The sequence below is a fragment of the Amorphotheca resinae genome (assembly GCF_003019875.1).
Source record: "Amorphotheca resinae ATCC 22711 unplaced genomic scaffold M430scaffold_2, whole genome shotgun sequence".
Lineage (NCBI taxonomy): Eukaryota > Fungi > Ascomycota > Leotiomycetes > Helotiales > Amorphothecaceae > Amorphotheca > Amorphotheca resinae.
The window spans coordinates 1,080,748-1,094,846 of NW_020194472.1; the positions used below are offsets into that span (position 1 = coordinate 1,080,748).

The following is a 14,099-nucleotide window of genomic DNA, read 5'->3' on the forward strand; positions in this document are numbered from 1 at the left end:
ACCCTGAGCTTGACATAGTTGGCCATCATTTTCATTCCAAAATGGATGCCTTACCCATCGTATTGATCAGCCTGGCTGTTGTCATTCTCATCATCGGGGCAGCGTCACTTGCCAATATTGCATTCAAGAAAGAGCCCGGTCCAAGTATGCCTTACGTGCCTCCTGGGGCTTGATCAAAGTCTCCAGGACTTCAGGGTTGGACGTTCATTCCATATCTTCAAGAGTAGCACACCATTTGGCCTCACCCGGCTGCACCTGCCCACACCATGCTCCCCACCTCCCATCGTCGACATTATTCGCACATCCTTTGGAACAGTCAAATTGTCCAGCAGCAAATCAGCCAAAAGACATTCAAGGAACCTCGCTCACTCTGGTCCTGGATTGCTTCCCCCGGCGTGGGCGGTTTATACCCATTTCGCACCTTTTCTTGTTTGTATGTACGATACCCAAGATTAGAAAAGATGAAGATGCGGTTGAGCTTCCTTGGATTTTAGTACTAGCTCCCAAAATTGCTAAGGTAGATTGAGATTACTGAATTTTAGCCAACAAGCTCTGTTAGGGTTGTTCTTATATTCGTTATACCTTACCTTCTAATTCATGTAGCTCGTAGGTATCACGAGTGTAGGTAGCTATCAGTGGCGTAGCCAGGTACCTACCTACTCTCTTCCTGTCAAAGGTCAATCATAAGTTACCTCGCTTTAAATGCGACCTGAGGCGGACAACAAATTGATATGCTTCACTCATTCTCGGGTTTACGCTCTTGAGAGGTTACCTCAATAATCACGACTCGATCCAAGACGTGGCCTTTATGTATGACAAACTTTTATTTCCCACTATGCAGCAGATTATGACCGCTTCCTGGTATCATGAGCTGATGTATGTACGCCAACGATCCTATCTCCACCCATCCTAACTATCTCAATGCCACGAAACTCCCAGCAGCCCTGTCAATTCCTCGATGACCCAGAAGCTTAAGACGAATAGAAATCATGCTTAAGGCAAATAGCAACCACCAGCCATGATCAAATTCATTCTCGTGAACTTGACTTTGTAGACTGGGCTCTTCTTCGTCGGGAAAGCACTAATCTGATCCGGAGTAATCGTAGTGTCCTTCCCCTTCTTCTTGCCACCAGCACCAGTCGCAGCAGTTGTCTGACTTGTGCCTGCCGCACCGGTGAGTCGGGTAGCATCCGTTTGACCGCCCGTGCCGATAACCTCACCATCACCATTCTTGTAGGGGTCGGCTGGCACCTCGACATCCCACACTCGAACAGTTCCGTCTGCACCCCCAGATACGAGAACGGTGGATTCGACGCTGAATGAGAGAGACCAAATACCACCCTTGCCATGTCCTCTGCAACGCTTGATCATTGTCCCTTTGGCGAGGTCCCAGAGGATGATGCTACCGCCAGCATCTGCTGAAGCAAGAATCTTGCCGTTCGGGCTGCATTCAAGGGCACTAATAAAATCGGTGTGGCCGGTGAAGACTCGAACACATTGGCCTGTCGTGAAAGACCACATGCGGACGGTCTTATCAGCTTGATCGCTGGCGGAGAAGACGTATGCACCATTGGGATGCCATGCGACTTGGTTAACATTCGTATCGTGGCCAACCATCATCCGAAGGTAGGATATGTGATCTTGACCCCAAACTCGGACAGTCTTATCCCAGCCGCAGGTGGCAAAGTAATGACCGAATGGTCCCCAGCGCACATTCCAGACCGGACCTTCGTGCCCTTTGTAAACGACCAAACAAGTCCATGCTTCGAGAGACCAGAGCCGGATAGTCTTGTCGGAAGAGCATGAGAGGAGCTGCTTCGGGGCAGTAGAGGGGGTAGATGCATCAGCATTCTCGGGGCCAGCAATTGAGGGAGAGAATGAAACACTATAGACCGGTGCGGCATGGCCAATGAGTCGACGTGAACTGGATGGTGGATCGTTGGAAGAAGACTTGATGACAGACGGAAGAGGATCGCCATGCAGGTGCCAGACTCGAATGTAAGATTCCTCTGTTCCAACAGCGACAAGGTTGGTGTCATCTGAGAATTCAATGCATGTGATACTGTAGGTTAGTTAATATGTGACCACTCTTTGTCGATGGTAGAGTAACTTACCTGTCAAGGGTATTATGAAACGTGAACATGCAAACAGAGACCGCAGGACCGACTCCACCAGTACGGCTTTCAATCTTGAACCGATCGCGGCTCTCCTTAATCTTCTGGACCTCCATAACAACGTCCCGTGCTCGTGAAGGTGGCAGTGGGATCTCGTTCCTGCTTGGCGCATCAACGCTCTCCTCGCGTTTTATCGTGCGATCAAACTCTTCGACATAGGAAGGCTTGCCAAACTCGGGCGGGTGTTTGATGTCTTCTTCTTCTAATTCACTACGCACATCTTGTGCAAGTTCGTAGTCCATCGGCATCATGCCAAGCTTAAGAACCGCCTTGTTATTCATGATGTCTTTGTTAGTGACACCGGTGAATGCCCCCGGGATGCCTTCTTCTAGATCGGGTTCCTCGTCGGTCCCACGGGCTTGATTGATTATGGCTTCGAAGCTGTATTGGTCAATTGGACCTCGAGCAGTCTCCCGTATCTCGCAGTACGTCTGCAACAAGTATATGATGACAGTTCCTCCCGCTTTTGCGTTGGTTTCGAGGAAGGTCAAAAGATTGTAGTAGACGTGGGTGTTGAGAGGTAAGCGATATTTTGTTCCGCGATAGAGCTTCGCGGTAGGATTATCGAACACGTGCTGCGGAAGCGTGACGGTTTCGAAAGTCTGAAGTTCATCACTATGATGGTCTTTGAATTGTGGCCCGAACTCCGTTAGAAAGTAGAATGCATCCTGCGAGTAACCATTCACCACCAGCTCCAGATAAGAGTAAACAAATATTGGCCACAAAAGACGTCGAAGCTCGTTCTAAATAGATGGTTAGTAGGAACATATTGATTTGGACGGATAATACCCACTTTATAGATATCGAGGTTCTGTTTTATCCATGTACTCAATAATTTGTACGCCGTGGCATACTTCTCGGTACCGCCGTCTTCAGCTCGTTCTTGGATAGGTCTCCCTTCTCTATCAAGTTTCGATGATTCCAACCGCAGCATCTGCTCGGTTCTATTATATCCTTTCTTCACCAGGTACTCAATGACCTTTGGCGTAATAGTGTCAGCAGGAGCTTCTCGTTCGGCAGGCGTTGATGGTTCTGGCATGACTGCAGATCGGAAAGGACTCGCAGAAATGATTGTAGTGGTTTATCGAGGGTAAGAAGGTAATAGAAAGAATAATTGCGGGGCTGCTTGAAGGGAGAAAGAATAGCAAGGAGAAGGTGAAGATATTGACTGGACTCGATGAGGGAAATAATATGATGAGCAATACCTAAACAAAGGATTACAAAGTAGGGGGAGTACGTGACAACCCCATGTATTGATTTGTCTGAGTGGACTGGGTTGACGGGGAAAAACGAATAGAGCCATGTCAAATTCAGGATCCGAAATGAATCATTCAACTCAAGTTGAGTTTGGGAGCTCGTCATCATTGAATGTTTGATCCCACACCACAAGACCAGACTCTGATCTACTATGTCACTTGAACCTGGTATTCATTCTCCGGAAACTTCAAAGAAGATTGCCTTCAGGCATTTCAGAGAAACGTACAGCATTGGTCGACTTGACCGCTGTGTATTTTGATTTGCTCTCCCATATCATCGAATGAAGTTCTCTTAAAACAAAGGCTCACTTCAACACTTGTAGTGATACTAATTTTCACGGCGACATCCCTTTCAGGTATCATATAAAAATCATTTAAAGCTTAAGGCACGTGACATCAAGGGGGTCTCTTACAATCTGGTTTAAGTTCTGTTGGCTCATGTTCTGTGTCGGTGGAGGCGGGGGCTGTCCATGCTGCATGCCCATGCCTGCGTTAGGCGGCCCATTTCCGGCACTCTGAGGTTGGTGATTCGACATGATTGCTTCTCTGCTTTCAAGCTTCACTTCACAACTCTAGCCGCTCTCCTTAATGCAGGTGCCCTAACAATGCTTTTCCATCCCAAGGCCTCAGATATAAGAAATAATCCACTGATAAATATGCGGGTATAATGTGTTGAAGGAAGTGGACGGGAATCGGATGAAAATTGATGAAGGGAAGCTGTTTGGTGAGTGAGGTTTGATGCCGTGACCAGATGCTCTAATGCGAAGTTCCCGCAGAGCCGCGCTATTCCCCATTTATCGAAATCCCCAACCTCAAACCCAACCTCCAAACCTGAATAAAACGCAACTTGGACACCTCTATCCTCTCACAAATAAACAAAGAAACTACAGCATGGCATCTATACCCGCGCCAGAGGACCCCGCCTTCGTACCATTCACAAAGGCTGAGCGCATCCAGCAACTTAACGAAATTGATAAAAGCATAACAACACTTCTCCACTCCGCCGGCCTCGCTCTTCAAACCCTTACCACCACCTCTACTCAGACTTCCTCTCCTCAGGTCCAAAATAAGCGTGAGGCCTTCCAAGAAAAGTCGAATACCTACTTGCGAACTCTCCAATCCATCGATGTACGTCTGCGTCGGCAGATCTATGGACTGGAGGAAGAGGACATCATAGCTGGGGCTAAAACGAAGACGAAAGCTAGCGAGGGACAGGAAGGTGTTGTGCAGGGAGCAGGAGGAAAAGATGAGACACAGATCTCGATCGGGGAGGGTGGAATGGGGAAATTGGATATTGGGTGGTTGAATAGTAGGAGTGGAAGCGTGGGAATGAAAATGGAGTCGGAGCTGTGGGAGAGAGCAAAATCATACTTGGAGAGCATTGAAAAGTCCGGGGACAACGGAACGAATGACAGAGAGGGAGATCACGATATGGGGGGCTGAAGTTCTGACAGCTATTAGTTGCGATGCCAATGAAGGACTACAAACGAAGCGAAGCTAGGAAAGCAGCGGACACAGGGGTAAATGAGCGCGGCGCCTCAAACGATTGGGGAACGAGTCCAAGAACAGTACATAGGATGGTTGGGAAGCGACGCTTCCGCTCAGAGATGCTGTAGCCAGAAGTCCAGATGGTTCTAGCTGGCATTGTGACCAGCAAGCATGTCAGCCATTGAGTTATTTGGCAAATGCAAAATCAGCCCAAAATTCTAGTCCAGTTGGTAAGCCAGGTATTATGGCATTGGTACGTGGATTATGACCGGTATATATATACACCACAAAGCGTTGAACCCTTTTTGTTTCTCCCTAGTATCTACCTGCAGAAAACCCCGAACATCCTGGAGCCACATGCTGTTCGCCTCCTGCACTCCATTCATTCATTTAAGGCAACCCTTTACCGCGTTGCATCTCGGGCTTGGCCATACCATTCGATTTATAAAATCTACGAGTACCTGACTGATGCTCAACTCCGACTGCGAATCTCGTTCTACTCCATGATTTTATAATTCAGAAAGATGAACTTCTTCCTCTCCAGCGTCTCCGTATGGATGTCAGTATTGCGACCATAGCAATGGCGCCGGTTGGGCAGCCAGCCCGACAGTTATTCTCTGTCTGGTATTCGACCATGGGCTACAGGTCTGGAAACAGTCGCCAGTGGCATTGAAGACCAACAGTATATGATTATTCGCGATATAGTACTCATCAGATATTGAATCGTCCTTCTAACACCACATCCCAGCCAAAATATACTGTGACATCGGGAAATCGAGAATGGCGCAGTCTAGAGTATGAACAAGAAGAGAATAAGAACATTTGGATCATTTCACGATATTCCGTAATTGTTAAGCGCTTCATATGAGGGATACAGCGGAGCAAATCCCTCACAGTGATAATAAGAGATGATGCCTCAGCCCTGCCGAGCCCTGCCGCTTCTGTTCCTCATACTGAGTAATCTGGCCTTGCCAAATAAATGAGAGAGGGAGTTGGTTTGATAGAATGCTTTGATACTTGAGAGCATAAATGAGAGTGTGACCGATCACTGAAAAATGTAATAAAACTTGGAGACTCTGAGATGATTTGTTTCCATTTTGATATTGATGGTTGTCCCGAAATAAGGTATCTCAGGTAGCTTTGCCTAGCATCAACGGGCCGACGTAGACTTTCCGCCGATCTCGACTTCTCCACTCCAAGCTCTCGACTTCAAGACCCATAACACAATACCTTCTTTATCCTATTCATTCGGTACCATGGATCTTGAAGACGGGGGCGATTCGCCCTGGGGCGGTATGTCAATGGGAAGCCGTCCGTTCAATGGGAGTCGCCAGGCTAACTGCTGCTGCTTCTAGATGTCCCATCGAGCACCCAAACAAAGCCCGCAGCTACAGATGCGACTGCATTTGTAGAATCAGGCAAATATCTCCCCTGCTCGCCCGTGTCCATTGCTGACAGCTCTTTTAGAGTCTACTTCGAAAGCAGAGCCCTCCGAATCAACCAGCACCCCCTCACAACCCGTCAAATCACCTACCACACGACACCTGCGAACCCCACGCCGCGCTGGCGCCCAAACTGTTCGACTTGAAGCGCTCGATGACTCTTTGGGCCCTTTGGGACCCCTTGGAGACAATGCGCCGACACCGACTGTAGAGCAGCCTCCTGCGCCACCGCAGAAGGAGCAGACCTCCTTAACCCACAACCTACGGCAGCCCTTAGCCTCATCCCAGAGCTCGATTAGCAGGAATATGCTAGATTCTGTCGATTTGAATGATGAGGCAGAATCGCCTATTGGTCCAAGAATTCCTCCCCCCGTGGAACCGTCTCCGGTATCTCCTGTAAAGAGGGACACGCAGCCTAGTGTTAGCATTGAGCAGGCTGCCAAGCCTACTTTTCATATATCAGTAGGGGATCCGCATAAGGTTGGGGATTTGACAAGCTCGCATATTGTTTATCTTGTAAAGACGAAGGTGGGGAGATCATGCCCTGTATATTGAGAATCCGTGCTGATTAGCAAAGACCACTTCGAAAGCTTATCGCGAACCTGAATTCGCTGTTACTCGAAGATATAGAGATTTTCTATGGCTCTATAATTCGTTGCATGCGAATAATCCAGGTATTGTCGTTCCTCCACCTCCGGAGAAGCAAGCTGTCGGACGATTTGATACGAATTTTGTCGAATCACGACGAGCCGCTCTAGAGAGAATGCTTAACAAGACGGCTGCGCACCCTACCCTTCAGCATGATGGGGATTTAAAATTGTTCCTTGAGAGTGAGTCGTTCAATGTAGATGTTAAGCACAAGGAACGGAAAGAACCAGCTCTCGGGGAGAGCAAGGGATTGTTTAGTGGGATCGGGCTATCTGTTGGAGGAGGGGGGAAGTTTGTCGAGCAAGATGAGGTGAGTAATGACTCAAGATGCTTTAGGATAGTGTTAACCTTGGCAGTGGTTCCATGATCGTCGAGTATATCTGGACGCCTTGGAAAACCAGCTGAAGGCTCTCTTAAAGGCTATGGATGTAGTTGTCACTCAACGGAAAGGGCTCTCCGAAGCAGCGGGGGATTTCTCTGCTTCTCTCCACGCGCTCTCCACTGTCGAGCTCTCTGCATCATTATCTGGCCCACTAGAAGGGCTTTCAGACCTACAAATCCGAATCAAGGAGCTCTACGATAGACAAGCCCAGCAAGATGTCCTGACTCTCGGCATCACAATTGATGAATACATCCGCTTAATCGGAAGCATCAAGCAAGCATTCGGCTCACGTCAGAAAGCGTACCATGCATGGCACTCAGCCGAATCGGAACTGCAAAAACGCAAATCGACACAAGACAAGCTTTTGCGCCAAGGCAAAACACAACAAGATCGTTTGAACCAGATGAATGCAGAGGTAGCTGACGCTGAGCGTAAAGTTCACCAAGCAAGATTGTTGTTTGAGGATATGGGCAGATTGATGAGGGGCGAGCTCGAGAGATTTGAGCGTGAGAAGGTAGAGGACTTTAAGAGTGCTGTGGAGACTTTCTTAGAGAGTGCTGTTGAGGCTCAAAAAGAGGTACGTTCTATCATCTTGTTCCCTGGATTTTATTGACGTTGTGGTAGCTCATCGAGCTCTGGGAAACATTTCTTATGCAACTTGACGCCGAAGAAGATGAGAATGCATTCTACAAGCCACCTGTTGAAGCTGCTGCACGGCCTTCAGAAGAAACTGCAGCAGATTCTCAGGCTGCAGCAGTTGTTACTGCTGAGGGTGAGGATGAATAATTGGGCGTATTATGAAAAGCTTTTGGGATGCGGATATGAATTGCCCAGCAGATGGGTAATTGAGGGGTTAAGGAGCCGGAATGTAGTATTTGTACATAGAATAATCCCGTTGCCAGACGCCTTTACTTTGCGCTCTTTCATGATCCTACAGATTATACAATATCGACTTGCCTTCCCACTTTATCCTCTTGCCGATATACCTCCTCTGATGTCCACCTCTAGGACTGTCCTCTATTTCCAATCGCAATACAGTGCGGTCTGGAATCTCATTTCTTCTTCTTTTTCGCCTTCTCACTGTCATCCTCCGCCGGATCCTTCGCCGAGGCCTTAGCTCCTTGCCCCTCTCCGCCCTTGGGACCCTTCGATGCTTCTCTTGTTTGCTGGTAGCTCTGAGTGTACGCACCGCCGCTTATCAAATCCATCAAACTGCCCTCCTCATCTGACCCAGCCCCCACGGCCGCAGTCTTCTTACTGGCATCAGCACCAGAGCCAGCTGCTGCATTCTTCCCTTCCTTGCTCCCAGCATCCTCTCCCGTACTCTCCAAATCCCAACCCCTACCAAACCGATTTCTAAAGGCTCTCAGGCGCCCGGCTTCATCTTGCTCCACATTGCGCAGGTTATCAAGACTTGGCTGCCATAAAGGATGATTCCGCGTGTCTTTTGTGCTGCGGTAGATGGGCTGCGGACTCGTCGTTCGCTGCGTGTATGTCGACCCGTCTGAGAGCGTGACCAGTTGTGTGAAGGTGTAGGGGCGGTGCGGTCGTCTAAGGAGCGAAGCGTGCCGGCATTGCGTGAATTGTTGTGGTGAAGACGGGAGGTGAGCTCGTCGGAGCGTTGCTGAGGGGAGTTTGGCCATTTTGTGTTTGGATTGGGCTTTCGAGTTCTGCAATGAGAGCTCTGTGAAGTTGAAGATAATTTTGTACGGGAACCGAGACGAACCACTGGTGCGCGGGATATGGTATTCTGGCGAGGCTCACAAACTCATTTCTAACTACAGCCAACGCCGAGAGCCGACTTCAGTTTAAAGGTTTTGCAGAGGGTTTCGAGGGATAGGATCGATGATCTCTAGTAATGGCGTCTGGTCGGCTGGCAGGAGGATCAATGGCGAGTCGGTAGCTGCGCGGGGATTCTTCAAGCTATTGTGGAAGTGGTCAAGTGGAGGACGTTGTCAGGGTACGAGTTTGGAAATCTTTCAAAAGCACGGTGAGCTAACTCGGGGAGTATAGATGTGAGAAAACGGATAGATACTCAGTTTCCTCGAACGTTCATCCAACGACCAGCTAAATCTCGATCCCTCATCCTTCGAAAACCTCAGTTATGCTCCTCCTTCCGCCACCAGACCACAACATCCTCCCAACAAGTACAGAAATCATATGCAGAAGAAGAAGGTCTAGAAGCGGAGGCTACCATCCCTGGAAGAAATGCCATTCCCGAATCTCTCCGCCATTTAATGCGCGCTCTCCCCTCCACCGTCGTCGTCCTCACTACGAGCGCTACAGAACCCAATCTGCCCAACACACCAGACTCCCCAAAAAACTCTCCAGACAGCCTCTATCGCGGCATGACAATTTCCTCGTTCACAACGCTCTCCCTATTTCCGCCACTTGTAACGTTTAACATCCGCGCTCCATCTCGCACCTTGTCCGCTATAGAACAGTCTAGATGTTTTCTAATACATGTGTTGGAGTCGAGCAAAGAGGGGGCGATGATCGCAGATTCTTTTACTAGGGGTAACTCAGACCAAGAGGGAGTTAGTAAAGCTTTTAACGCTGAAGATGGGTTGTTCAAGGTAGAAAACGTGGTTGTTGGATTGCGAAATAAGTCCGAGCGTTCTATGGGAAAGGATGAGTTAGAATTGCCGAAGCTTTCGGGAAAGAGCGTGAAACGAGTGCTTGCTTGCGCACTGCCTACTGCCTCGGAGGTGGGAGGTGATACAAATGGGCTAATCAAGGTTGGTAATCATGTCATGGTTATTGCAAAAGTTACCGCTCTCTTCCCAGAGGAGGAGGGAAGTGAAGCAGAATACGGGTTGAGTTATGTGGATGGGAGTTATAGGAAGGTGGGAGAAGTCATTGGAATTCATGACACGAAGACTGATATTGACGGGGAAAGTTGATTGGTTGGATTGTACTATACACGGCAGTACGATATACTGTGAGATATACCCATGCCAGGAAGTGTCCTTGGCTTGAATCGAAACTGGGAAGAGGCGCAAGCTGTTGAATTGCAAGTTTAGTTGACAAAGCTGCTTGGCATGGGTAAGTTGCGAAGTTCAACCAAAGTGGGTAAGATACAACTTGGACGAAAGTTCTGAGACGGAACGTGCCTCGGGAGGAAGTTCCCACTTTCTTACTATCAGCAGTTTCCAGTTGCTGAAATGGTCTGGGAGATTGGTGCGGTGTTCAACAAACTCTTCTTACAGAGGCAACCTTCACATGAGATGCTTCCAGGTCGATGTCTAAGACTGTATCACCTGCAACAGCGAATAATGGAACTTACCTGCACAACAGCGCCTGACAAAGAGAGAGAGGGGCGGACAACTTGTGGTTTGGACCAGCCTTGGGTTTTCTTCGAACTTTCTTCGAACAATAATTGGTTTCTTTGTGTTTGTCTGTTGATGAAGATTTTTTCCTTTGTTCATGACAATACCATTGTCCCGGTGAGTGTTTAATAAAGCCAGTTATGGCGAACAGACCACCTTCTTGGCATATATTAAGCCGTCCATGATGAGCTGTTGGAATTATTCTCATCAATCTCAATCTCAATCTTCTCACCACATCAACACACACGCACTCAGTCACACAAGAGCTTTCTTCTACTCTTCTCAATCAGCTATCAGCAACATGCCTCCACCACGACCACCACCGGAGCCAGCCTCCAACGACGCAAGACCGAAGCCATCCAAGAAAGCGGGAAAACCTACTATTGGATCAGCCTCAAAATTTTCCAAAGATGGCGATAGTGTCTCCAAAAAGAAGCCGAAAGGCTCAAAGAAAAAGAGAAAACGGGCCAAAGAGCGGGGAGATAAAAGGGCAAGAAAAGAACGGCGAGCCAAGCAACAGCGAGAAGAAGCAGAAGCCAGGAAGGAACAGACCAGACGGGAGGAGGAGCAACGACGTGAAGAACAAAAATGGCATGCCCAAAACCCCAAACCCGGCATCTCATCCCAACAAGGCGACCGTGAAAAATACGGCTTCCAGTACCACCGCTGGGCCAAAGCTTGTGAGACATTCTTCGAAGACAAGGAAGCGCCATTTCCTCGCCCGCATCGATACGGCTGCAAGCAAAAGCGCTGTATCAGGGGGGACAAACTCAACATCTGCCATCACGATGTTGAAAAGACATTGAGAGGAAGCGGCATGTACTCCGAGAAGTGGTTAAGGAAGGAGAGGCTGCGTTGGCATCCGGATAAATTCTCTGGCAGGCCGGAGGTCCGTGATGAGGCGCAGGAGCTTTTCCAGTTGATCGAGAGAGTCAGGGAAGGAGAAGGTGAAAGGTAGGCAAGATCTCTTTTCTTTTGTCTTGTATGGTTCGTTTCCCTTGTGGGTTCGCTGGTTTTGATAATTTTTGGACCTTCTTTTTCCTCGCATCGTTTGTTTGCTTTGTTGGGTAGCCGGTTTGAAATTTTACAAATAATAAGTTGAGTACTTCATTCCACTAGTGTGAAATTTGAATAGAACTGAAACGTCATAAGCATAGCGAAGTTGCATGAAATTGTGCTTTTACTCCAAACCAAAAAATTATATCCCTCACACGGATATCACAGTTCAGTCTTTCTTTCTTTCTTTTCCTTTCTCTCAAATCAAAACTCTCCCACATTTCTCACTCATTATAGCAGCCTAGCTACCACCTACTCAACGTCCATCCCTGCGTCAAGAGACGCACCCTGTCACGAGACGAATCTATAGTTTGGGAATCGTAATTGTTTTCTTAGCAAGTCTATGAAGTAATTATATATATATCACTATTTCTTAACCATTTATCCTCAAGCAGACCTTAGCAACACAAAAAGGATCATGGTTCATTATGCTCTCGATCGTTTCAATCACGCCTCGGGTCTTGCCACGTATGTAACCTGGCTCTACCTAGGTAAGCGCAAGGGTAGGGCTACAACGCAAGCTTCCAGGTAGCCTTCCAACCACAAACCTCGGTCATCATCACGAACACAAGATAACTCCCATCAACTCCGAACTCTAATATCAAGATGACTACCTTAGATTCCATTGGGACCCGAACCACGTTAAGCAATCTTGCAAGCGAAATCCACCTCGATATCATAGCCCGGCTTCCGTACGATGCCAGAGCCAGCCTGCGACGGGCGAACAGCTATTTTCACAGCCTCATCCCCCCTTTCTCGCACAAGGACCTGCTCGTAGCAGAGAGAGAGGAGTACGCGGCCGCGCGCGACTTGCTCACATGCAAATACTGTCTACGTCTGCGCCACAAAAGCGAGTTCGGGGACAATATGACGAAGAAAAAGAAAGCTCGAGGAGGCAGCGAGAATTATAACCGGTTCTGTGTTAGATGTGGCCTCCATCCACCACTCGGTTGTGGGGCATACAGTCCTGGGAATTCTGTAAAATGGTGTGGTCAAGAGTTTACGGTTGTGTTCTGTGTACGGTGCAGGAAAATGGAGCTCGCAGAGGATGATGGGACATTGGGGGAGTGTCGGCACAGTCGGAAAAGACGTATTGATATTCTTAGAAAACAGGAGGAGCAAGAGAGGCGAGTAAAACGGCAAGCCGAAAGGGAGGCTTGGCATCGACGTATGGAAGAGTTTTTGGGATCTGACACAAGTAGTGGTGGGGAATTTGATGATTTGGATAGCAATCCAGATGCGAATTGGGATAATGAATCAACTTAGGAAGTAATTTAGAGGATAAGTGCGTCGATTTAGGTAAGTCCTGCGTCGATTTAGGTAGACCCTTCGAAATCCATAGGTCAGGAGTGTTCGAGAAAGGCGAACAATATATCTAAAATGAAAACATGTTAATTTTTTGATAGATTGGTAGATTTAGAGCTGCTTGAATTCGAAGTACCTACCTATGGTTTGTCTCGTCACGGGGTGCGTCTCTCGACGCAGGGACGGATGTTGGACAGCCAAAGCATCTTCAAGAACATATCACATGCACGTACAGAGCAAAAGAGAAAAAAGAAAAAAAAGGAACGCGGAAGCGCAAACTTATTGCGTAACGACCCTCTTATATTTCACCACGAGGCTATCAAAAGTACTGGCCGCATGCCAAGTGCAGCAGTTCTGGTAAAGGCGCCGCACGGCGCAAGATATCAAAGACTTCGAAGCGAAACCCAACGACCACCGAGACAGCCCTACTCTCCCCGCCGATATCTCATCGCGCTCCCGAAATCACTCGAGTGAGTCCAGCAGTGCCGATGGAATCACACGCGCGCGCGCGCCTAGAAGAAAACCGTATCGTACATTCGCTGGCACTGGCGAATTGATGAAGATGAGGCGTAACGTCGAGAAAGAGAGAGAGATTGGTGAGGAAGGAAGGAAGGCTGGCATATATCGGAGCGTTGTTGAAGAAGTGAAGAAGCGAAAATGAGAAGAGGAGACGAGATATGGTGCTCAGGAGGAAGAAGAGGCGATTTATCCTAAAGCTCGCGCTGCACGACGCAGCCTTGGATGATATTCTTCTGGATGGTGCAACCCTGGATGATATTCTTCTGGACGGTACAGCCCTGGATGATATTCTTCTGAACGGTGCAGCCCTGAATGATGTTCTTCTGGAGAGAACAGCCTTGGACGATATGCTTTGCCATTTTGCTGATTTTGGGTTCTTTTTTCTCGGGCTGGGAGGTCGATTTGATTTTGTAGAGATGGATGACTTCGGATAGGTAGAGATGAGGATGTTATGATGCTGCGATGAGAAAAAAAGAACAAAACAAGAGGGGGAAATCCCA

At 48.2% G+C, this 14,099-nt stretch overlaps 8 protein-coding genes across 8 annotated transcripts; 6 read left to right on the forward strand and 2 right to left on the reverse strand.

Annotated features, from left to right (window-relative positions):
• Positions 1-801: 801 nt before the first annotated feature.
• Positions 802-4,148, reverse strand: M430DRAFT_114972 (hypothetical protein). The gene is made up of 4 exons (XM_024861575.1): positions 3,844-4,148; positions 2,968-3,153; positions 2,115-2,917; positions 802-2,062 (listed from the first exon to the last, which is right to left on the reverse strand). The coding sequence occupies exons 1-4, from the start codon at positions 3,964-3,966 to the stop codon at positions 994-996; spliced, it is 2,181 nt and encodes a 726-aa protein (XP_024723946.1). The 5' UTR covers positions 3,967-4,148; the 3' UTR covers positions 802-993.
• A 115-nt stretch (positions 4,149-4,263) lies between these two features.
• M430DRAFT_33096 (hypothetical protein) lies at positions 4,264-5,260 on the forward strand. Its single transcript, XM_024866298.1, has one exon. It carries the CDS (start codon positions 4,322-4,324, stop codon positions 4,871-4,873), a length of 552 nt encoding a protein of 183 aa, XP_024723947.1. The 5' UTR covers positions 4,264-4,321; the 3' UTR covers positions 4,874-5,260.
• M430DRAFT_201116 (hypothetical protein) lies at positions 4,995-5,531 on the forward strand. The gene has a single exon (XM_024864218.1). The coding sequence runs from the start codon at positions 5,116-5,118 to the stop codon at positions 5,431-5,433; it is 318 nt and encodes a 105-aa protein (XP_024723948.1). The 5' UTR covers positions 4,995-5,115; the 3' UTR covers positions 5,434-5,531.
• A 643-nt stretch (positions 5,532-6,174) lies between these two features.
• M430DRAFT_94923 (hypothetical protein) lies at positions 6,175-8,176 on the forward strand (the record flags this gene model as incomplete). The annotated part of the gene is made up of 5 exons (XM_024869869.1): positions 6,175-6,211; positions 6,386-6,888; positions 6,938-7,318; positions 7,365-7,967; positions 8,015-8,176. 5 exons carry the CDS (start codon positions 6,175-6,177, stop codon positions 8,174-8,176), a joined length of 1,686 nt encoding a protein of 561 aa, XP_024723949.1.
• A 37-nt stretch (positions 8,177-8,213) lies between these two features.
• Positions 8,214-9,043, reverse strand: M430DRAFT_33097 (hypothetical protein). Its single transcript, XM_024866299.1, has one exon. The coding sequence runs from the start codon at positions 9,031-9,033 to the stop codon at positions 8,443-8,445; it is 591 nt and encodes a 196-aa protein (XP_024723950.1). The 5' UTR covers positions 9,034-9,043; the 3' UTR covers positions 8,214-8,442.
• Positions 9,044-9,235: 192 nt separating this feature from the next.
• M430DRAFT_16071 (hypothetical protein) lies at positions 9,236-10,293 on the forward strand (the record flags this gene model as incomplete). Its single annotated transcript, XM_024863385.1, has 2 exons — positions 9,236-9,350; positions 9,404-10,293. The coding sequence occupies 2 exons, from the start codon at positions 9,236-9,238 to the stop codon at positions 10,291-10,293; spliced, it is 1,005 nt and encodes a 334-aa protein (XP_024723951.1).
• Positions 10,294-11,020: 727 nt separating this feature from the next.
• On the forward strand, positions 11,021-11,854 carry M430DRAFT_56125 (hypothetical protein; the record flags this gene model as incomplete). Its single annotated transcript, XM_024868585.1, has 2 exons — positions 11,021-11,673; positions 11,839-11,854. 2 exons carry the CDS (start codon positions 11,021-11,023, stop codon positions 11,852-11,854), a joined length of 669 nt encoding a protein of 222 aa, XP_024723952.1.
• Positions 11,855-12,111: 257 nt separating this feature from the next.
• On the forward strand, positions 12,112-13,453 carry M430DRAFT_201125 (hypothetical protein). The gene is made up of 2 exons (XM_024864219.1): positions 12,112-13,074; positions 13,182-13,453. The coding sequence occupies exon 1, from the start codon at positions 12,382-12,384 to the stop codon at positions 13,039-13,041; it is 660 nt and encodes a 219-aa protein (XP_024723953.1). The 5' UTR covers positions 12,112-12,381; the 3' UTR covers positions 13,042-13,074; positions 13,182-13,453.
• Positions 13,454-14,099: the final 646 nt, after the last annotated feature.